This window comes from Oncorhynchus clarkii, chromosome 27 (genome assembly GCF_045791955.1).
Source record: "Oncorhynchus clarkii lewisi isolate Uvic-CL-2024 chromosome 27, UVic_Ocla_1.0, whole genome shotgun sequence".
In the NCBI taxonomy this organism is placed as follows: Eukaryota; Metazoa; Chordata; class Actinopteri; order Salmoniformes; family Salmonidae; genus Oncorhynchus; species Oncorhynchus clarkii.
In genome coordinates, this window is record NC_092173.1 from 35,347,387 (window position 1) to 35,365,230 (window position 17,844).

Below are 17,844 nucleotides of genomic sequence, written 5' to 3' on the forward strand. Positions count from 1 at the left end.
TCTTGGAACGTTTCCCCAGCGCACATTCCAGAGCTTCACGCTCGAGCCCACCGCATGAAAGAGGCACAGGCTGCACGCAGCTGTCCTGGAGCTGCGCCGAGGCCGGACTGGGCGCAAGGGTCAAGCGCGACCGCAGGCTGCACAAGAGTGTGGGAAAATGTCACAGAACTATTTATATAAACTACGAGAAACTCAGACAAACGAGACAATTATGTGACAATTAAGCTGAAAATGTAATTTATAGTTGTAGAAATAGGCCTACTGCAGTAAACTCTCCACTCTCCTCCACCCCTTTCTACTCTCGCTCTGTATATTCTCTCTTGGACACTTTTGACTGTCCCCCCCTCCTCTCTCTCTCTCTTTCTCTCTCTTTGCTTTTCACACACATGCACTCCATTATATTGTTGAATGCGGTCGGTGTTTCGGAGTGTTACCAAGCGGGACAATGAAAACCGAAAGCAGGCTCGTGCAGTGGATATGTTGGCTCATCGTTATAACGTCGTTTTTCCTGACCGGGTTTATAATAGGTGAGTTATAATGACATTTTAGGCGCTGATTAGTTAAACACATTTTAGGAAGTTAAAGTTTCCTTTTACTGGCGAATGATAGTGGTAGTGGTATTGTAACCTTGTGTTACTTTTGCATTTCATAGTGAAGTTTGTAATAATGCCAAGTTTAAGAACTATAATATGCATCTGTCTGAGGCAATTGTTTTATTTTTTGGTGAGCCCGGAGAAAGGAATGTTATAGTTCGCAAAGCATCTTTTCAAACGTCTGAAATCGCAGTGTGTTTCTACTAACAGTCTGAATACGAAAAAGTCGTCTTAACACAGGGTTACAAAAACGCTTATTGTCTTGTCAAATAACACGTTCCTCTATTGAGGAATCAACATAGTAGAGTTGGATAAACGCATACAAGTGACCATATGTTACTACATTCCTCAGTCAGCTCTGAGATGAACTGTGACCTACAGTTGAAGTCGGGAAGTTTACATACACCTTAGCCAAATACATTTAAACTCAGTTTTTCACAATTCCTGGCATTTAATCCTATTAAAAAATTCCCTGTCTTAGGTCAGTTAGGATCACGACTTTATTTTAAGAATGTGACATTTCAGAATAATGGTAGAGAGAAGGATTTATTTAAGCTTTTATTTCTTTCATCACATTCCCAGTGGGTCAGAAGTTTACACACACTCAATTAGTATTTGGTAGCATTGCCTTTAAATTGTTTAACTTGGGTCAAAGGTTACGTGTAGCCTTCCACAAGCTTCCCACAATACGTTGGGTGCATTTTGGCCAATTCCTCCTGACAGAACTGGTGTAACCGAGTCAGGTTTGTAGGCCTCCTTGCTCGCACACGCTTTTTCAGTTCTTCCCACAAATTTTGTATGAGATTGAGGTCAGGGCTTTGTGATGGCCACTCAAATATCTTGACTTTGTTGTCCTTAAGTAATTTTGCCACAACTTTGGAAGTATGCTTGGGTCCATTGTCCATTTGGAAGACCCATTTGCGACCAAGCTTTGCTTCAATATATCCATATACTTTTCCATCCTCATGGCGCCATCTATTTTGTGAAGTGCACCAGCCCCGCCTGCAGCAAAGCACCCCCACAACATGATGCTACCACCCCTGTGCTTCACGGTCGGGATGGTGTTCTTCCTCTTGCAAGCCTCCCTCTTTTTCCTCCAAACATAACGATGGTCATTATGGCCAAACAGTTCTATTTTTGTTTCATCTGACGAGAGGACATTTCTCCAAAAAGTATGATCTTTGTCCCCATGTGCAGTTGCAAACCGTAGTCTGGCTTATTTATGGCGGTTTTGGAGCAGTGGCTTCCTCCTAGCTGAGCGATCTTTCAGGTTATGTCGATATAGGACTCGTTTTACTGTGGATATAGATACTTTTGTACCTTTTTCCTCCAGCATCTTCACAGGGTCCTTTGCTGTTGTTCTTGGATTGATTAGCACTTTTCGCACCAAAGTACGTTCATCTCTAGGAGACAGAACGCTTCTCCTTCCCCAAGCTGTATGATGGCTATGTGGTCCATGGTGGTTATACTTGCATAATATTGTTTGTACAGATGAACGTGGTATCTTCAGGTGTTTGGAAATTGCTCCCAAGAATTAACCAGACTTGTGGAGGTCTACAATATTTCTTCTGAGGTCTTGAATGATTTCTTTTGATTTTCACATGATGTCAAACAAAGAGGCACTGAGTTTGAAGGTAGGCCTTGAAATACATCCACAGGTACACCTCCAATTGACTCAAATTAATTAGCCTATCAGAAGCTACTAAAGATATTTTCTGGAATTTTCCAAGCTGTTTAAAGGCCCAGTCAAATGAGTGCATGTAATCTTCTGACCCACTGGAATTGTGATACAGTGAATTATAGGAGAAATAATCAGTCTGTAAACAATTATTGGAAAAATTACTTGTGTCATTCACAAAGTAGATGTCCTAACCGACTTGCCAAAACTATAGTTTGTTAACAAGAAATGTGTGGAGTGGTTGAAAAACAAGTTTTAATGACTCCAACCTAAGTGTATGTAAACTTCCGACTTCAACTGTACATGTATTTTGGAAAAGACAGGAATGCACAATTATCCACTTCATGAATGTGTGTGATTGTGTGTGTGTGTCAGACTTTCACAGTTATGCCAGAGTCTACTACTCCACAAGCACAGTTCACATATGCTGTCCTTTCTACCTTCTCTGTTACTAGCGTCATAACACATGACAGACACACACACACTAAAAGCTAAATTACTACAGTAAGATGTTACGCAATAACAGTATTTCTCTGGCGTGGTGTATTGACCTTGAAACAGCTATAGTAAGTAACCTATTGGAGCATCAGGCCCCGGACCAACAGGCTCAGAGACAGTTTCTACCTTCAGGCCATACAACTGTATTTAACTGTGTATGTGCATTTTATGGCCATTAAAATAACCTCAAATTGATCAGAAATACAGTGTAGACATTGTTAATGTTGTGAACGACTATTGTAGCTGGAAACAGCAGATTTTTTATGGAATATCTACATAGGCGTACAGAGGCCCATTACCAGCAACCATCACTCCTGTGTTCCAATGGCACGTTGTGTTAGCTAAGCATCCGAGTCGCCTCTTCACTGTTGACGTTGTTGTAAAAAAAAGGACATTTCTAAGTGACCCCAAACTTTTGAACGGTAGTGTACCTGTCGTCCACCTGACTATTTGCACAGACTCTCTGCATTCCCACTTCACACACACACACACACACACACACACACACACACACACACACACACACACACACACACACACAAACACAAGCACACACACACACAGACACACAAACACAAGCACAAGCACAAGCACACACATACACTCTCACACACCACTGCTGTGTGTGTTTATTATAAATACTACTGTTGCTCCCCTCACTATTCTCTTTACTACTCGTCTATAACACTGAGTCGTATTCACAATACATTCTGTACATTTTACAAAATGTCCATCTTGTTTTATTAGTTTCTCTTTAAAATACTTTGTCTACTTTGTGTATACTTTGTTATTATTAACAGTGTCATTGTGTTATTACTGACAGTGTTATTGTGTTATTACTGACAGTGTTATTGTGTTATTACTGACAGTGTTATTGTGTTATTACTGACAGTGTTATTGTGTTATTACTGACAGTGTTATTGTGGTATTACTGACAGTGTTCTTGTGTTATTACTGACAGTGTTATTGTGTTATTATTGACTGTGTTATTGTGTTATTACTGACAGTGTTATTGTGTTATTACTGACAGTGTTATTACTGACAGTGTTATTGTGTTATTATTGACTGTGTTATTATTGGCAGTGTTATTGTGTTATTATTGACAGTGTTATAATTGACAGAGTTATTGTGTTATTATTGACAGTGTCATTGTGTTATTACTGACAGTGTTATTGTGTTATTACTGACAGTGTTATTGTGTTATTATTGACAGTGTTATTGTGTTATTATTGACAGTGTTATTGTGTTATTATTGACAGTGTTATTGTGTTATTATTGACAGTGTCATTGTGTTATTACTGACAGTGTTATTGTGTTATTACTGACAGTGTTATTGTGTTATTACTGACAGTGTTATTGTGTTATTACTGACAGTGTTATTGTGTTATTACTGACAGTGTTCTTGTGTTATTACTGACAGTGTTATTGTGTTATTATTGACTGTGTTATTGTGTTATTACTGACAGTGTTATTGTGTTATTACTGACAGTGTTATTACTGACAGTGTTATTGTGTTATTATTGACTGTGTTATTATTGGCAGTGTTATTGTGTTATTATTGACAGTGTTATAATTGACAGAGTTATTGTGTTATTATTGACAGTGTCATTGTGTTATTACTGACAGTGTTATTGTGTTATTACTGACAGTGTTATTGTGTTATTACTGACAGTGTTATTGTGTTATTACTGACAGTGTTATTGTGTTATTACTGACAGTGTTCTTGTGTTATTACTGACAGTGTTATTGTGTTATTATTGACTGTGTTATTGTGTTATTATTAACAGTGTCATTGTGTTATTACTGACAGTGTTATTGTGTTATTACTGACAGTGTTATTGTGTTATTACTGACAGTGTTATTGTGTTATTACTGACAGTGTTCTTGTGTTATTACTGACAGTGTTATTGTGTTATTATTGACTGTGTTATTGTGTTATTACTGACAGTGTTATTGTGTTATTACTGACAGTGTTATTACTGACAGTGTTATTGTGTTATTATTGACTGTGTTATTATTGGCAGTGTTATTGTGTTATTATTGACAGTGTTATAATTGACAGAGTTATTGTGTTATTATTGACAGTGTTATTATTGACAGTGTTATTGTGTTATTATTGACAGTGTTATTATTGACAGTGTTATTGTGTTATTATTGACAGTGTTATTGTGTTATTATTGACAGTGTTATTGTGTTATTATTGACAGTGTTATTGTGTTATTATTGACAGTGTTATTGTGTTATTATTGGCAGTGTTATTGTGTTATTATTGACAGTGTTATTGTGTTATTACTGACAGTGTTATTGTGTTATTACTGACAGTGTTATTGTGTTATTATTGACAGTGTTATTGTGTTATTATTGACAGTGTTATTGTGTTATTATTGACAGTGTTATTATTGACAGTGTTATTGTGTTATTATTGACAGTGTTATTATTGACAGTGTTATTGTGTTATTATTGACAGTGTTATTGTGTTATTATTGACAGTGTTATTGTGTTATTATTGGCAGTGTTATTGTGTTATTATTGACAGTGTTATTGTGTTATTACTGACAGTGTTATTGTGTTATTATTGACAGTGTTATTGTGTTATTACTGACAGTGTTATTGTGTTATTATTGACAGTGTTATTGTGTTATTATTGACAGTGTTATTGTGTTATTATTGGCAGTGTTATTGTGTTATTATTGACAGTGTTATTGTGTTATTACTGACAGTGTTATTGTGTTATTATTGACAGTGTTATTGTGTTATTATTGACAGTGTTATTGTGACTGCTGTAGTCTTACTGCTTGTTTATGATTTATTGCAATGTTGAGGACGTGCGCAAGCATTTCATTGCACAGTTTCATTTCATTTCATTCATTCATCATGTATCATGTATCCTGTTTCTATGAATAATAAACTTTGATTTGATTTACAGGGAGAGTGATACTGAATCTGTCCATCTGTCAGTGTGGGTGTGTTAAGTCTGTCAGTCAGGGTGGTGTGTTAGTTTATATAACATAACATGCCTGTGTGTGTGCATACCAGGCTGGTTTGCAAGGCCCACCAGCACAGAAACAAGCCATGATGCAGGGTCCAGACGTCACCTGAGAGAGTTTCTGGATGAGATGCGACCAGAGAACATCAGAGATCATCTGAGGTACACAATTCTAGAACCCTGTTCCTCCACCACATACCTAAGACACAGCTAGGACACACCTAGGACACACCTAGGACACAGCTAGGACACACCTAGGACACACCTAGGACACACCTAGGACACACCCCTAGGACACACCCCTAGGACACACCCCTAGGACACACCTAAGACACACCCCTAGGACACACGCCTAGGACTATTAATGCTCAGTCCTCCTCCCGCTCTCATCCTCTTCTGAGATTTCAGTCATTTAGCAGACACTCTTAACCAGAGCGACTTACAGTAGTGAGTGCACACATTTCTACTTTTCCATACTGGTCCCGCGTGGGAATCAAACCCACAATTCTGGTGTTGCAAGCGCCATGATCTACCAACTGAGCCACAAGGGACCCCTTCCTCTCTGTCTCTCTCTCTCTCTTTCTCTTGCTTTCTCTCTCTCTTGCTCTCTCTCTCTTTGTCTCACTCTCTCTGTCTCTGCAGGAAGTTCACCCGGTTACCCCACCTGGCCGGTACAGAGCAGAACCTCCAACTGGCTGAACAGATAAAAGGGGAGTGGCTAGCGTATGGTCTGGACTCAGTAGAGATGGTACCTTATGATGTGCTGCTGTCATACCCCAACATATCACAGCCCAACTACATCTCTATAGTAGACGATCTGGGCAACGAGGTACACACTCACTCACTCACTCACACACTCACTCACTCACTCACTCACTCACTCACACACTCACTCACTCACTCACACACTCACTCACTCACTCACTCACTCACTCACATACACTTGTGCACACTTGCATACACATTTCATCTTTCAGTCAACAGATGTTGTAACTAATTGAGGGTATGATAGGCAGGCCAGTTCTCAAGGACTACCTCAGGGAACTTTTTAAAACATTTTTACCCCCTTTTTCTCCCCAATTTCGTAGTATCCAATTGTTAGTAGTTGCTATCTTTTCTCATCGCTACAACTCCCGTACGGGCTCGGGAGAGACGAAGGTTGAAAGTCATGCGTCCTCCGATACACAACCCAACCAAGCCGCACTGCTTCTTAACACAGCGCGCATCCAACCCGGAAGCCAGCCGCACCAATGTGTCAGAGGAAACACCGTGCACCTGGCAACCTTGGTTAGCGTGCACTGCGCCCACCCGCCACAGGAGTCGCTGGTGCGCGAGCCCTCCCTAACCAGGACGACGCTAGGCCAATTGTGCGTCGCCCCACGGACCTCCCGGTCGCGGCCGGTTACGACAGAGCCCAGAGTCTCTGGTGGCACAGCTAGCGCTGCGATGCAGTGCCCTAGACCACTGCGCCACCCGGGAGGCCCCACCTCAGGGAACTTTTAATAGGTTAGTTCTTGCCCCTTGGTACCATGGAAACCACATGGTAGACCAAGGTCCCTTTAGTAGGCTGATAACTAATGAGAGATAAGGCCATAGCCACTGTGTGTGTGTGTGTGTGTGTGTGTGTGTGTGTGTGTGTGTGTGTGTGTGTGTGTGTGTGTGTGTGTGTGTGTGTGTGTGTGTGTGTGTGTGTGTGTGTGTGTGTGTGTCTGTGTGTGTGTGTGTGTGTGTGTCTGTGTGTGTGTGTGTGTGTGTGTGCGAGAAAAGCAGATTTCTAGCCAAACCAGGTACACATGGGCCCTGTGTACATCACAGCACTGTGACGCACACAGGGCCATGTGTACCTGGTTTGGCTAGAAATCTGCTTATTTTTTTGTTATTGGCTATTTCCTATTGATTGTTGACTATTTAGTATCTGTCTGTATGTGTGTGTGTGTGTGTGTGTGTGTGTGTGTGTGTGTGTCTGTGTGCCTGTCTGTCTGTCTGTCTGTCTTCCAGATGTTCAACACTTCTCTATCAGAGCCGGTTCCTGAGGGATATGAGAATGTCTCTGACATCGTTCCTCCCTACAGCGCCTTCTCAGCGCAGGGACAACCAGTGGTAGGGTACACACACACATACACACACACACACACACACACACACACACACACAGAGAGAGAGAGAGACCTACCTACTGTGCGTGTTTCCTCAGGGTGACCTGGTTTATGTGAACTATGGGCGTACAGAGGACTTCTTCCAGCTGGAGAGACAGATGGGGATCAACGTCACTGGGAAGATCGTTATAGTCAGATATGGAAATATCTTCAGAGGAAACAAGGTCTCTCTCTCTCTCCATACACCATCTCTCTCCCTCCCTCTCTCTCTCTCTCTTTCTCTCTCTCCCTCCCTCTCTCCCTCTCTCTTTCTCTCTCCCTCCCTCTCTCTCTCTCCCTCTCTCTTTCTCTCTCGCTCTCTCAATTCAATTGACTTTATTGACATGGCAAGTTCATTATTACTTACATTGTCAAAGTATACATATCGAAAAATAAATAAAAATATATATTCATATATATATAAAATATATTTATATATAAATAAATGGTGGGACCAACAGCAATAATAATAGTAGTAATGGACATGGGATTACCATTATTAACAACTACAACAACAATATTCATGAGAACAACAATACATTAAAGCAATGGCAGTAGACCAGTGTCAACATGACTGAGAAGACACATGACATTGTACAAAACAAAACAAGATGGGAAATATTATCGACATTACTTTGCACTTTTCACTGGCTGTCCCTCAGGTTGTGGCAGGAGGACACATATTTGGCTGCCAAAACTGCACATTTTGTCTTTTCATCAAATAAATATTTGTTTTTTTTCTTCATCTTTTATAGTTTCAAATTCTTTGTATTGAATTATAATTTTGGGAAATAAATATTATTTTAGGTCTGAGTATTTGTCACAGTGTAATAGGAAATGCAGCTCTGTCGCTACCTCTCCCCTCTCTCTCTCTCTCTCTCTCTCTCTCTCTCTCACTCTCCCTCCCCCTCCCTCCCCCTCCCTCTCCCTCTCTCTCTCTCCCCCTCTCTCTCTCTCTCTCTCCCTCCCTCACCTCCCTCCCTCCCTCCCCCTCTCACTCTCTCTCCCCCTCCCTCCCTTTCCCTCTCTCTCTCTCTCCCCCCCTCCCTCTCTCTCTCTCTCTCTCTCTCTCTCTCCCTCTCTCTCCCCCCTCTCTCTCTCTCTCTCTCTCTCTCTCTCTCTCTCTCTCTCTCTCTCTCTCTCCTCTCTCTCTCTCCCTCTCTCTCTCTCTCTCGCTCCCTCCCTCTCCCTCTCTCTCTCCCTCCCTCCCTCTCTCCCCCCTCTCTCTCTCGCCTCCTCCTCCCTCTCTCTCTATCTCCCTCCCTCTCTCTCTCCCTCTCTCTATCTCCCTCCCTCTCTCTCTCTATCTCTCTATCTCCCTCCCTCTTTCTCTATCTATCTCTCTCTCTCTCTCTCGCTCTCTCTCCCCCTCGCTCCCTCTCTCCCCCTCCCTCTCTCTCTCTCTCTCTCTCCCCCCTCCCTCTCTCTCTCTCCCCCCGCTCTCTCTCTCTCCCCCCTCCCTCTCTCTCTCTCCCTCTCTCTCACGCTCTCTCCCCCTCCCTCTCATCTCATTCTCTCTCTCCCGCTCTCTCTCTCTATCTCCCTCCCTCTCTCTCTATCTATCTCCCTCCCTCCCTCTCTCACGCTCTCCCCCCCTCCCTCTCATCTCATCCTCTCCCTCTCTCTCTCTCTCTCTATCTCCCTCCCTCTCTCTCTATCTATCTCCCCCCGCTCTCTCTCTCCCCCCCTCCCTCTCTCTCTCTCTCTCTCCCTCTCTCTCACGCTCTCTCCCCTCCCTCTCATCTCATCCTCTCTCTCTCCCTCTCTCTCTCTCTCTCTCTCTCTCCCCCTCCCTCTCTCTCTCTCCCCCTGCTCTCTCTCTCCCCCCCTCCCTCTCTCTCTCTCTCTCCCTCTCTCTCACGCTCTCTCCCCTCCCTCTCATCTCATCCTCTCTCTATCTCCCTCCCTCTCTCTCTATCTATCTCCCTCCCTCCCTCCCTCCCTCTCTCTCTCTCTCCCCCTCCCTCTCATCTCATCCTCTCTCTCTCTCTCTCTCCCTCTCTCTCTATCTATCTCCCTCCCACCCTCTCTCTCTCTCTCTCCCCCTCCCTCTCATCTCATCCTCTCTCTCCATCCCTCTGTAGGTGAAGAATGCGATGCTTCATGGGGCGAGCGGTATAATCATGTTCTCAGACCCTGCAGATTACTGCGCCCCAGGAGTTCAGGTACTGTACATAGAATTTCAATAAGTAGAATAGACATCCTATTTAAAACAACAAAAAGAGATCTGTGAACTGAGAGACTGTCCATAACTATTTGTTATGTTATATGCAGCCATACCCCGACGGGTGGAACCTTCCAGGTGGAGGGGCACAGAGGGGTAATGTCCTCAACCTGAATGGGGCAGGAGACCCCCTCACGCCAGGGTATCCTGCTAAAGGTGTGTGTGTTCGTATAGAGACATAGATGTTTCTGTGATAATGGGGGACTATAAACATCCTCCCCCTCTCCACCAGAATACACTTACAGGTACAACCTGGAGGAAGGGGTGGGGCTTCCTAAAATTCCAGTGCATCCTATTGGCTATCATGATGCCATCCAACTACTAAAGTGAGTATTATGATGGCAGCCAATCAGAGCTTACACACACAATTCCTGTGTGTAATGTAACTTCCTGTATGATGTCACCCTTGGTAGGAATATGGGAGGAGACGTCCCACCCAATAACTGGAAGGGAGCGTTAAACGTGTCCTATCGTATTGGACCGGGCTTCACTGACGGCTTCAGTACACAGTAAGACACCATATACCTCTCTCCCTTCCTTCCCCAAACTCTCTCCCTTCCTTCGGGAGGCCCTCCCCTCTCGCTCTCTAATTCTCTGGAGTGTTGCCCAGAGCAGTAGAATAGAGGCTCCTTGTGTGTTCTGTGAGAGAGAGATTGACACACACACACATTTTCACACAACGAGTGGGGCTGAGGTAGCCTGCTCCCAGTTCTGTTTGTGCTTTTGCCTACACCATTGTCATTGTCAAGACAAACATGTTCTGCATGACGATTCCATAAGGAGTTGGCAAGAGAACAGGATCAGAGGCTAGGGGTGAGGGAGGGTGGTGAGGGAGGGGCTCTCTTTGTTCCCATCAACAACAGTGGAGGAGAATTGGGATTACTGAAACAACAACAATGTAGAGTCTCTGTCTCCTCTCTGTCTCTGTCTCCTCTCTGTCTCTGTCTCCTCTCTGTGTCCTCTCTGTCTCCTCTCTGCCTCTGTCTCCTCTCCTACTCTTTCTCCTCTCTGTCTCCTCTCTGTCTCTGTCTCATCTCTGTCTCTCTCCTCTCTGTCTCCTGTCTGTCTCTGTCTCCTATCTGTCTCCTCTCTGCCTCTGTCTTCTCTCCTACTCTGTCTCCTCTCTGTCTCTGTCTCATCTCTGTCTCTGTCTCCTCTCTGTCTCCTCTCTGTCTCCTTTCTGTCTCTGTCTCCTATCTGTCTCCTTTCTGTCTCTGTCTCCTATCTGTCTCCTCTCTGTCTCTGTCTCCTCTCTGTCTCCTCTCTGTCTATGTTTCCTCTCTGTTTCTGTCTCCTCTCTGTCTCCTCGCTGTCTCTGTCTCCTCTCTGTCTCTGTTTCCTCTCTGTCTCCTCTCTGTCTCTGTCTCCTCTCTGTCTCCTCTCTGTCTCTGTTTCCTCTCTGTTTCTGTCTCCTCTCTGTCTCTGTTTCCTCTCTGTTTCTGTCTCCTCTCTGTCTCCTCTCTGTCTATGTTTCTGTCTCCTCTCTGTCTCCTCTCTGTCTCTGACTCCTCTCTGTGGTTCTCAGGAAGGTGCGTATGAACATCCACACCAACAACCAGGTGACCCGGATATACAACGTCATCGGGAGGTTACGAGGGGCCGTGGAGCCAGGTACCACTTCCCACAGCCTTCTCTGAATGTTCTAGTAAGGGCCTGTTGACCGGGTTTCTGGAAGCCAGGGGACAGGACGTTGGGAGACAGTTCAGAGCTGGCTGTACACAGTCTGGAGCTTCCTCTACACAACTCAACACCAACAACTATCATCACTGTTTTGTTTCAAATACCTGGCACAACACTTGATTCACAACAGAATTAGGATCACCGTAGATGGTGATTGTGACCCCTCTCCCCCTCCTCTCTCCGTTGTTGGCAGACCGCTATGTGATCCTGGGGGGCCACCGGGATGCCTGGGTGTTCGGGGGGATTGACCCGGTAACGGGAGCTGCCGTGGTGCACGAGAGTGTAAGGAGCGCTGGGAAACTGCTCAGAAAAGGTGTGTGTGTGGGGGGGAGGGGGGGGTCAGATTAACACACACATGCATTTAAAAAAACACACACACACACAGACCACTATGTACTGAGACAAGTCTTTATGACTACAGCTCCATCATAAAAACATAAAACAGCAGACACAGGTGTAATCTGCATGCAAAACTCTGTACGGATGACTGGTCCCATGCTGTAGCAGTCTGGAGTAGTTCTCTGTATTGTTCTAGAATGTTCCCATACTGTAGCAGTCTGGAGTAGTTCTCTGTATTGTTCTAGAATGTTCCCATACTGTAGCAGTCTGGAGTAGTTCTCTGTATTGTTCTAGAATGTTCCCATACTGTAGCAGTCTGGAGTAGTTATCTGTATTGTTCTAGAATGTTCCCATGCTGTAGCAGTCTGGAGTAGTTCTCTGTATTGTTCTAGAATATCCCCATGCTGTAGCAGCCTGGAATAGTTCTCTGTATTGTTCTAGAATGTTCCCATGCTGTAGCATTCTGGAATAGTTCTCTGTATTGTTCTAGAATGTTCTGTCAGGCCTGTTTCCTCATATTATGTTTGACTCTGAGAAGTGCTGTATATTTTATAGGTTCAATGCATTTTGCCAAGTGTGTGTTTTCTCTGGACTTTGTGTGTGTGTGCGTGTGCGTGTGTGTTCACTATAGGCTGGAGGCCCAGGAGGTCCATAGTATTTGCCAGTTGGGATGCAGAGGAGTTTGGACTGCTGGGATCAACAGAGTGGGCTGAGGTACTACACACATTATGTGATGTTGTGGTGAGGGAAATGTGTACTGTAGTGCTCTGTTAACAGAGATGACTAAACTCTAATCTAAATGTCTGTCCTGTCTCTTTCTCCTTGACAGGAAAACGCCAAAGTGCTGCAGGAGAGAGCAGTGGCTTACATCAATGCAGACTCAGCAATAGAGGGTGAGTTTGTGTGTGTGTGTTGGGGGGGTGGTTGTGTGGGTTTTCACATGTGAAAATGACACTCGGGTGTGTGTGTGTGTGTGTTTCTTTGTGTGTGTGTGTTGCAGGTATGTACACATTGAGGATAGACTGCACCCCCTCTCTCCACACCTTAGTGTACGACATCACCAAACAGGTAAACTTGAATCAGCTGTCTATCAAGTATTTCAGGATTACACTGTGGCGCGTTGCTTTCCAGGAAGTAGCGTTGTAGTTTTTGAACTTTTGAAGACTTTTTGAATGGTATTCAATGGGCAAAAACATAACGAATGGTTTTCGGCACACAAACTTCATAAAAGGCATCTGGCAGAAGTCAAATTCATCCACAAACGCAAATGTAATTTTATATTGTGGTGGAAATTCTACCTTTAACTAATAAAGTCACTTCATACATACTTCCTCTAACAGTAGCTCAACGGTTCCCCCAAGTTGGGCAAGCAAGCGCCTTTGACTGTCGGCCCAGATAATGTATGGAAGGTACTGGGGTCACACACACAGAAAACATGAGTCTTTGGCACAGAAACAGGCTCCAAACAGAACAAGAGCTCTGTTACTGGTGCGCATGATATAACCTTTACTCTGTCTCCGATCAAGAGGAACCAGTCCGTTTCTGTCAATTCTTGGCTGAGAGGCCAGACATCCTGGGGTCATTCTACACACTCAAACAGTCAGGACAAGCCTCTATTAATGAGCACACACACTTTTCTATCTTCTGTCTGTAGTTGTTTCTTTGCAACAATTTGACAATGATTGTCTGATTCACGCAGTCTCCTCTGAACAGTTGATGTTGAGATGTGTCTGTTATTTGAACTCTGTGAAGCATTTATTTGGGCTGCAATTTCTGAGGCTGGTAACTGTAATGAACTTGTCCTCTGCAGCAGAGGGAACTCTGGGTCTTCCTTTTTGTGGTGGTCCTCCTGAGAGCCAGTTTCATCATAGCGCTTGATGGTTTTTGCGACTGCACTTGAAGATTGACATTTCTTGAAGATTGAAAGTTCTTGAGATTTTCTGAAATGACTGACCTTCATGTCTTAAAGTAATGATGGACTGTAGTTTCTCTTTGCTTATTTGACCTGTTCTTACCATAATATGGACTTGGTCTTTTACCAAATAGGGCTGTCTTCTGTATACCACCCCTACCTTGTCACAACACAACTGTTTGGCTCAAACACATTAAGGAGGAAAGAAATTCCACAAATTAACTTTTAACAAAGCACACCTGTTAAATTGAAATGCATTCCAGGTGACTACTTCATGAAGCTGGTTGAGAGAATGCCAAGAGTGTGCAAAGCTGTGATCAAGGAAAAGGGTGGCGACTTTGAAGAATCTCAAATATATTTTGATTTGTTTAACACTTTATTGGTTACTACATGATTCCATTTGTGTTATTTCATAGATTTGATGTCTTCACTATAATTCTACAATGTAGAAAATAGTTTTTAAAAAATAAAGAAAAACCCTTGAATGAGTAGGTGTGTCCAAACTTGACTGGTAGTGTAAATGACTGCGTTTTCATGAATTTGATCAAGCCCATTCAAAAGACTAGGGGACATGATACAGAAGTAAACAGAAGAGGTGTTTACTTTCACAGGGTGTAGACTAGAGGTCGACCGATTAATCGGAATGGCCGATTTATAAGAGTCGATTTCATAACAATCGGAAATCAGTTTTCTTTTTTCTTTTTTTCACCTTTATTAAATCTTTATTTAACTAGGCAAGTCAGTTAAGAACACATTCTTATTTTCAATGACGGCCTAGGAGAGGTGGGTTAACTGCCTCGTTCAGGGGCAGAAAGACAGATTTTCACTTTGTCAGCTCGGGGGATCCAATCTTGCAACCTTACAGTTAACTAGTCCAACGCAATAACGACCTGCCTCTCTCTCGTTGCACTCCACAAGGAGACTGCCTGTTACGCAAATCCAGTAAGCCAAGATAAGTTTCATGCTAGTTAAACTTATCTTATAAAAAACAATCAATCATAATCACTAGTTAACTACACATGGTTGATGATATTACTAGATATTATCTAGCGTGTCCTGCGTTGCATATAATCTGACTGAGCATACAAGCATACAAGCATACAAGTATCCAACTGAGCGGTGGTAGGCAGAAGCAGGCGCGTAAACATTCATTCAAACAGCACTTTTGTGCGTTTTGCCAGCAGCTCTTTGTTGTGCGTCATGCATTGCGCTGTTTATGACTTCAAGCCTATCAACTCCCAACCTATCAACTCCTGAGATGAGGCTGGTGTGACTGAAGTGAAATGGCTGGCTAGTTAGCGCGCGCTAATAGCGTTTCAAACTTCACTTGCTCTGAGCCTGTGGTTGTTTCCCTTGCTCTGCATGGGTAACGCTGCTTTGACGTGGTGACTGTTGTCGTTGTGTTGCTGGTTCGAGCCCAGAGAGGAGCCAGCGAGGAGAGGGACGGAAGCTATACTGTTACACTGGCAATACTAAAGTGCCTATAAGAACATCCAATAGTCAAAGGTTAATGAAATACAAATGTTATAGAGGGAAATAGTCCTATAATTCCTATAATAACTACAACCTAAAACTTCTTACCTGGGAATATTGAAGACTCATGTTAAAAGGAACCACCAGCTTTCATATGTTCTCATGTTCTGAGCAAGGAACTGAAACGTTAGCTTTCTTACATGGCACATATTGCACTTTTACTTTCTTCTCCAACACTTTGTTTTTGCATTATTTAAACCAAATTGAACATGTTTCATTATTTACTTGAGGCTAAATAGATTTTATTGATGTATTATATTAAGTTAAAATACGTGTTAATTCAGTATTGTTGTAATTGTCATTATTACAAATGCATTTTTGTATTTATTTTTAAATCAGCCGATTAATCGGTATCGGCTTTTTTGGTCCTCCAATAATTGGTATTGGTATCAGCCGACCTCTAGTGTAGACCGACATAGTCCCAGACTATAACTGAAACACCAATACCTCTTTGTAGGTGTCCAGTCCAGAGGAGGGAGAGGAGGGGTTGTCTCTGTATGAGAGCTGGCACAAGCGCGACAACTGGACAGATGACCGCGATGCACCCCGGTCAGACCCATTACCAACCACAATAGACTTATCACTCTGATCACATGCACTTTTACTGATTGATTTTATTTACATTTTTGTCATTTAGCAGATGCTCTAATTTGGTGTATAAAAAAATAATATTTATGAACCAACCTCTTGTGGGTCTCTCTCTCTCTCTCTCTCTCTCTCTCTCCCTCTCTCCCTCCCTCCCTCCCTCCCTCCCTCCTTCCCTCTAGGATCAGTAAGCTGGGTTCAGGCAGTGACTTTGAGGCGTATTTTATCCGACTGGGCATCGCAGCAGGCAGGGCCCGATACACCAAGAACAGGGTGAGAGGGACATTGTTCTGGGGGGCGGGCGGGTGAACCTGGAGACAGGAGCACATTGCAGATGTCCTTTTGATGCAATACAATAGCCCACCACCACCAATATGGGGGTCATCATTGGGCATTTAAAGTAGGAAAAACCATTCATGTTTTTTCATGCAATCAAACCCGGTGTGTGTATTCTACTTTGTAGAAGACAGAGCGGTACAGCAGCTACCCAGTGTATCACAGTGTGTATTCTACTTTGTAGAAGACAGAGCGGTACAGCAGCTACCCAGTGTATCACAGTGTGTATGAGACCTTTGAGTTGGTGGAGAGGTTCTACGACCCTTCCTTCCGGAAGCTCAGAGCCGTAGCTCAGGTCAGGGGAGGCCTCATCTTCCTATTGGCTGATTCCCAGCTCCTCCCCCTGGATGCCAGTCAATACGCTGGCTCTCTGACAAAGTATGCCCACACCATCGCTCAGCTGGGACAAAAACACCCAGATGCTCTTGTGAAATACGGGGTATCATTCGGTAAGAGAAAACACACATGTTTACATACAAAGACACTCATTCTGAATCCCCCATCACCTACAAAGTCGAATTTGTTTTTGTCCAGATTCTCTGTTCTCTGCGGTGGAGAACTTCACTGTGGCTGCTAGGGACTTCCATGAGCGTCTCACCACTCTGGACAGGACAGAGTAAGAGAGAGCGTGTGTGTGTGTGTGTGTGTCATGTTTATTGTTGTGGAAGTGTGTTAACAGGTGTGTTCCCCCTACTCTCTCAGCCCTATACAGATACGTATGGTCAATGACCAGCTAATGTACCTGGAGAGAGCCTTCGTGGACCCGCTAGGTTTACCTGGCCGACCATTCTACAGGTGAGAGCCAGCTACAGCACATACTCAGTGCTGTGTAATGTCTTCATGATCAGTTTAGAATCCGATTTTATTTTCTCTCACCCTCTTCCCTCTCTTCAGACATGTGATCTTTGCTCCCAGCAGTCATAATAAATATGCTGGCGAGTCCTTCCCTGGCATTTATGATGCGCTGTTTGACATCGAGCGTACAGCCAATCCCAAACAGGCGTGGGATGAAGTGAGGCGACAGATCAGCATCGCTGCGTTTACCGTCCAAGCTGCCGCCATGACACTCACACCTCCTGCCTAACGAAAAGATCTCTCACACACACACACACACACACACAGCAACTGAGAAAGACACACCAGCCCTGCCTTACACTCCATGCTTTATCTGAGCCAGTAGTCTGAAGCCACATCCTCTCCGATCGCTATCTGGCTGCTTTTAGTAAAACTGCACCATTTTGAAAATAAAAACAGACTTTTAATGAAGTAATGGTTTGTGAACTTCATCCCTCTGGTATAAAGATAGCCCATCCTGAGCAGTGTGATTACAATGTAGGTGCAGAGT

The 17,844-nt window shown here is 43.7% G+C and overlaps 1 protein-coding gene across 1 annotated transcript; it reads left to right on the plus strand.

Annotated features, from left to right (window-relative positions):
- The first annotated feature begins 78 nt into the window (after positions 1-78).
- LOC139385573 (N-acetylated alpha-linked acidic dipeptidase 2) lies at positions 79-17,765 on the plus strand. The gene is made up of 20 exons (XM_071130745.1): positions 79-527; positions 5,806-5,917; positions 6,398-6,584; positions 7,754-7,855; positions 7,950-8,075; positions 9,975-10,055; positions 10,165-10,270; positions 10,347-10,440; positions 10,528-10,623; positions 11,640-11,725; positions 11,988-12,107; positions 12,765-12,847; positions 12,963-13,026; positions 13,134-13,201; positions 16,036-16,127; positions 16,346-16,436; positions 16,684-16,948; positions 17,034-17,115; positions 17,202-17,294; positions 17,394-17,765. Exons 1-20 carry the CDS (start codon positions 446-448, stop codon positions 17,581-17,583), a joined length of 2,220 nt encoding a protein of 739 aa, XP_070986846.1. The 5' UTR covers positions 79-445; the 3' UTR covers positions 17,584-17,765.
- Positions 17,766-17,844: the final 79 nt, after the last annotated feature.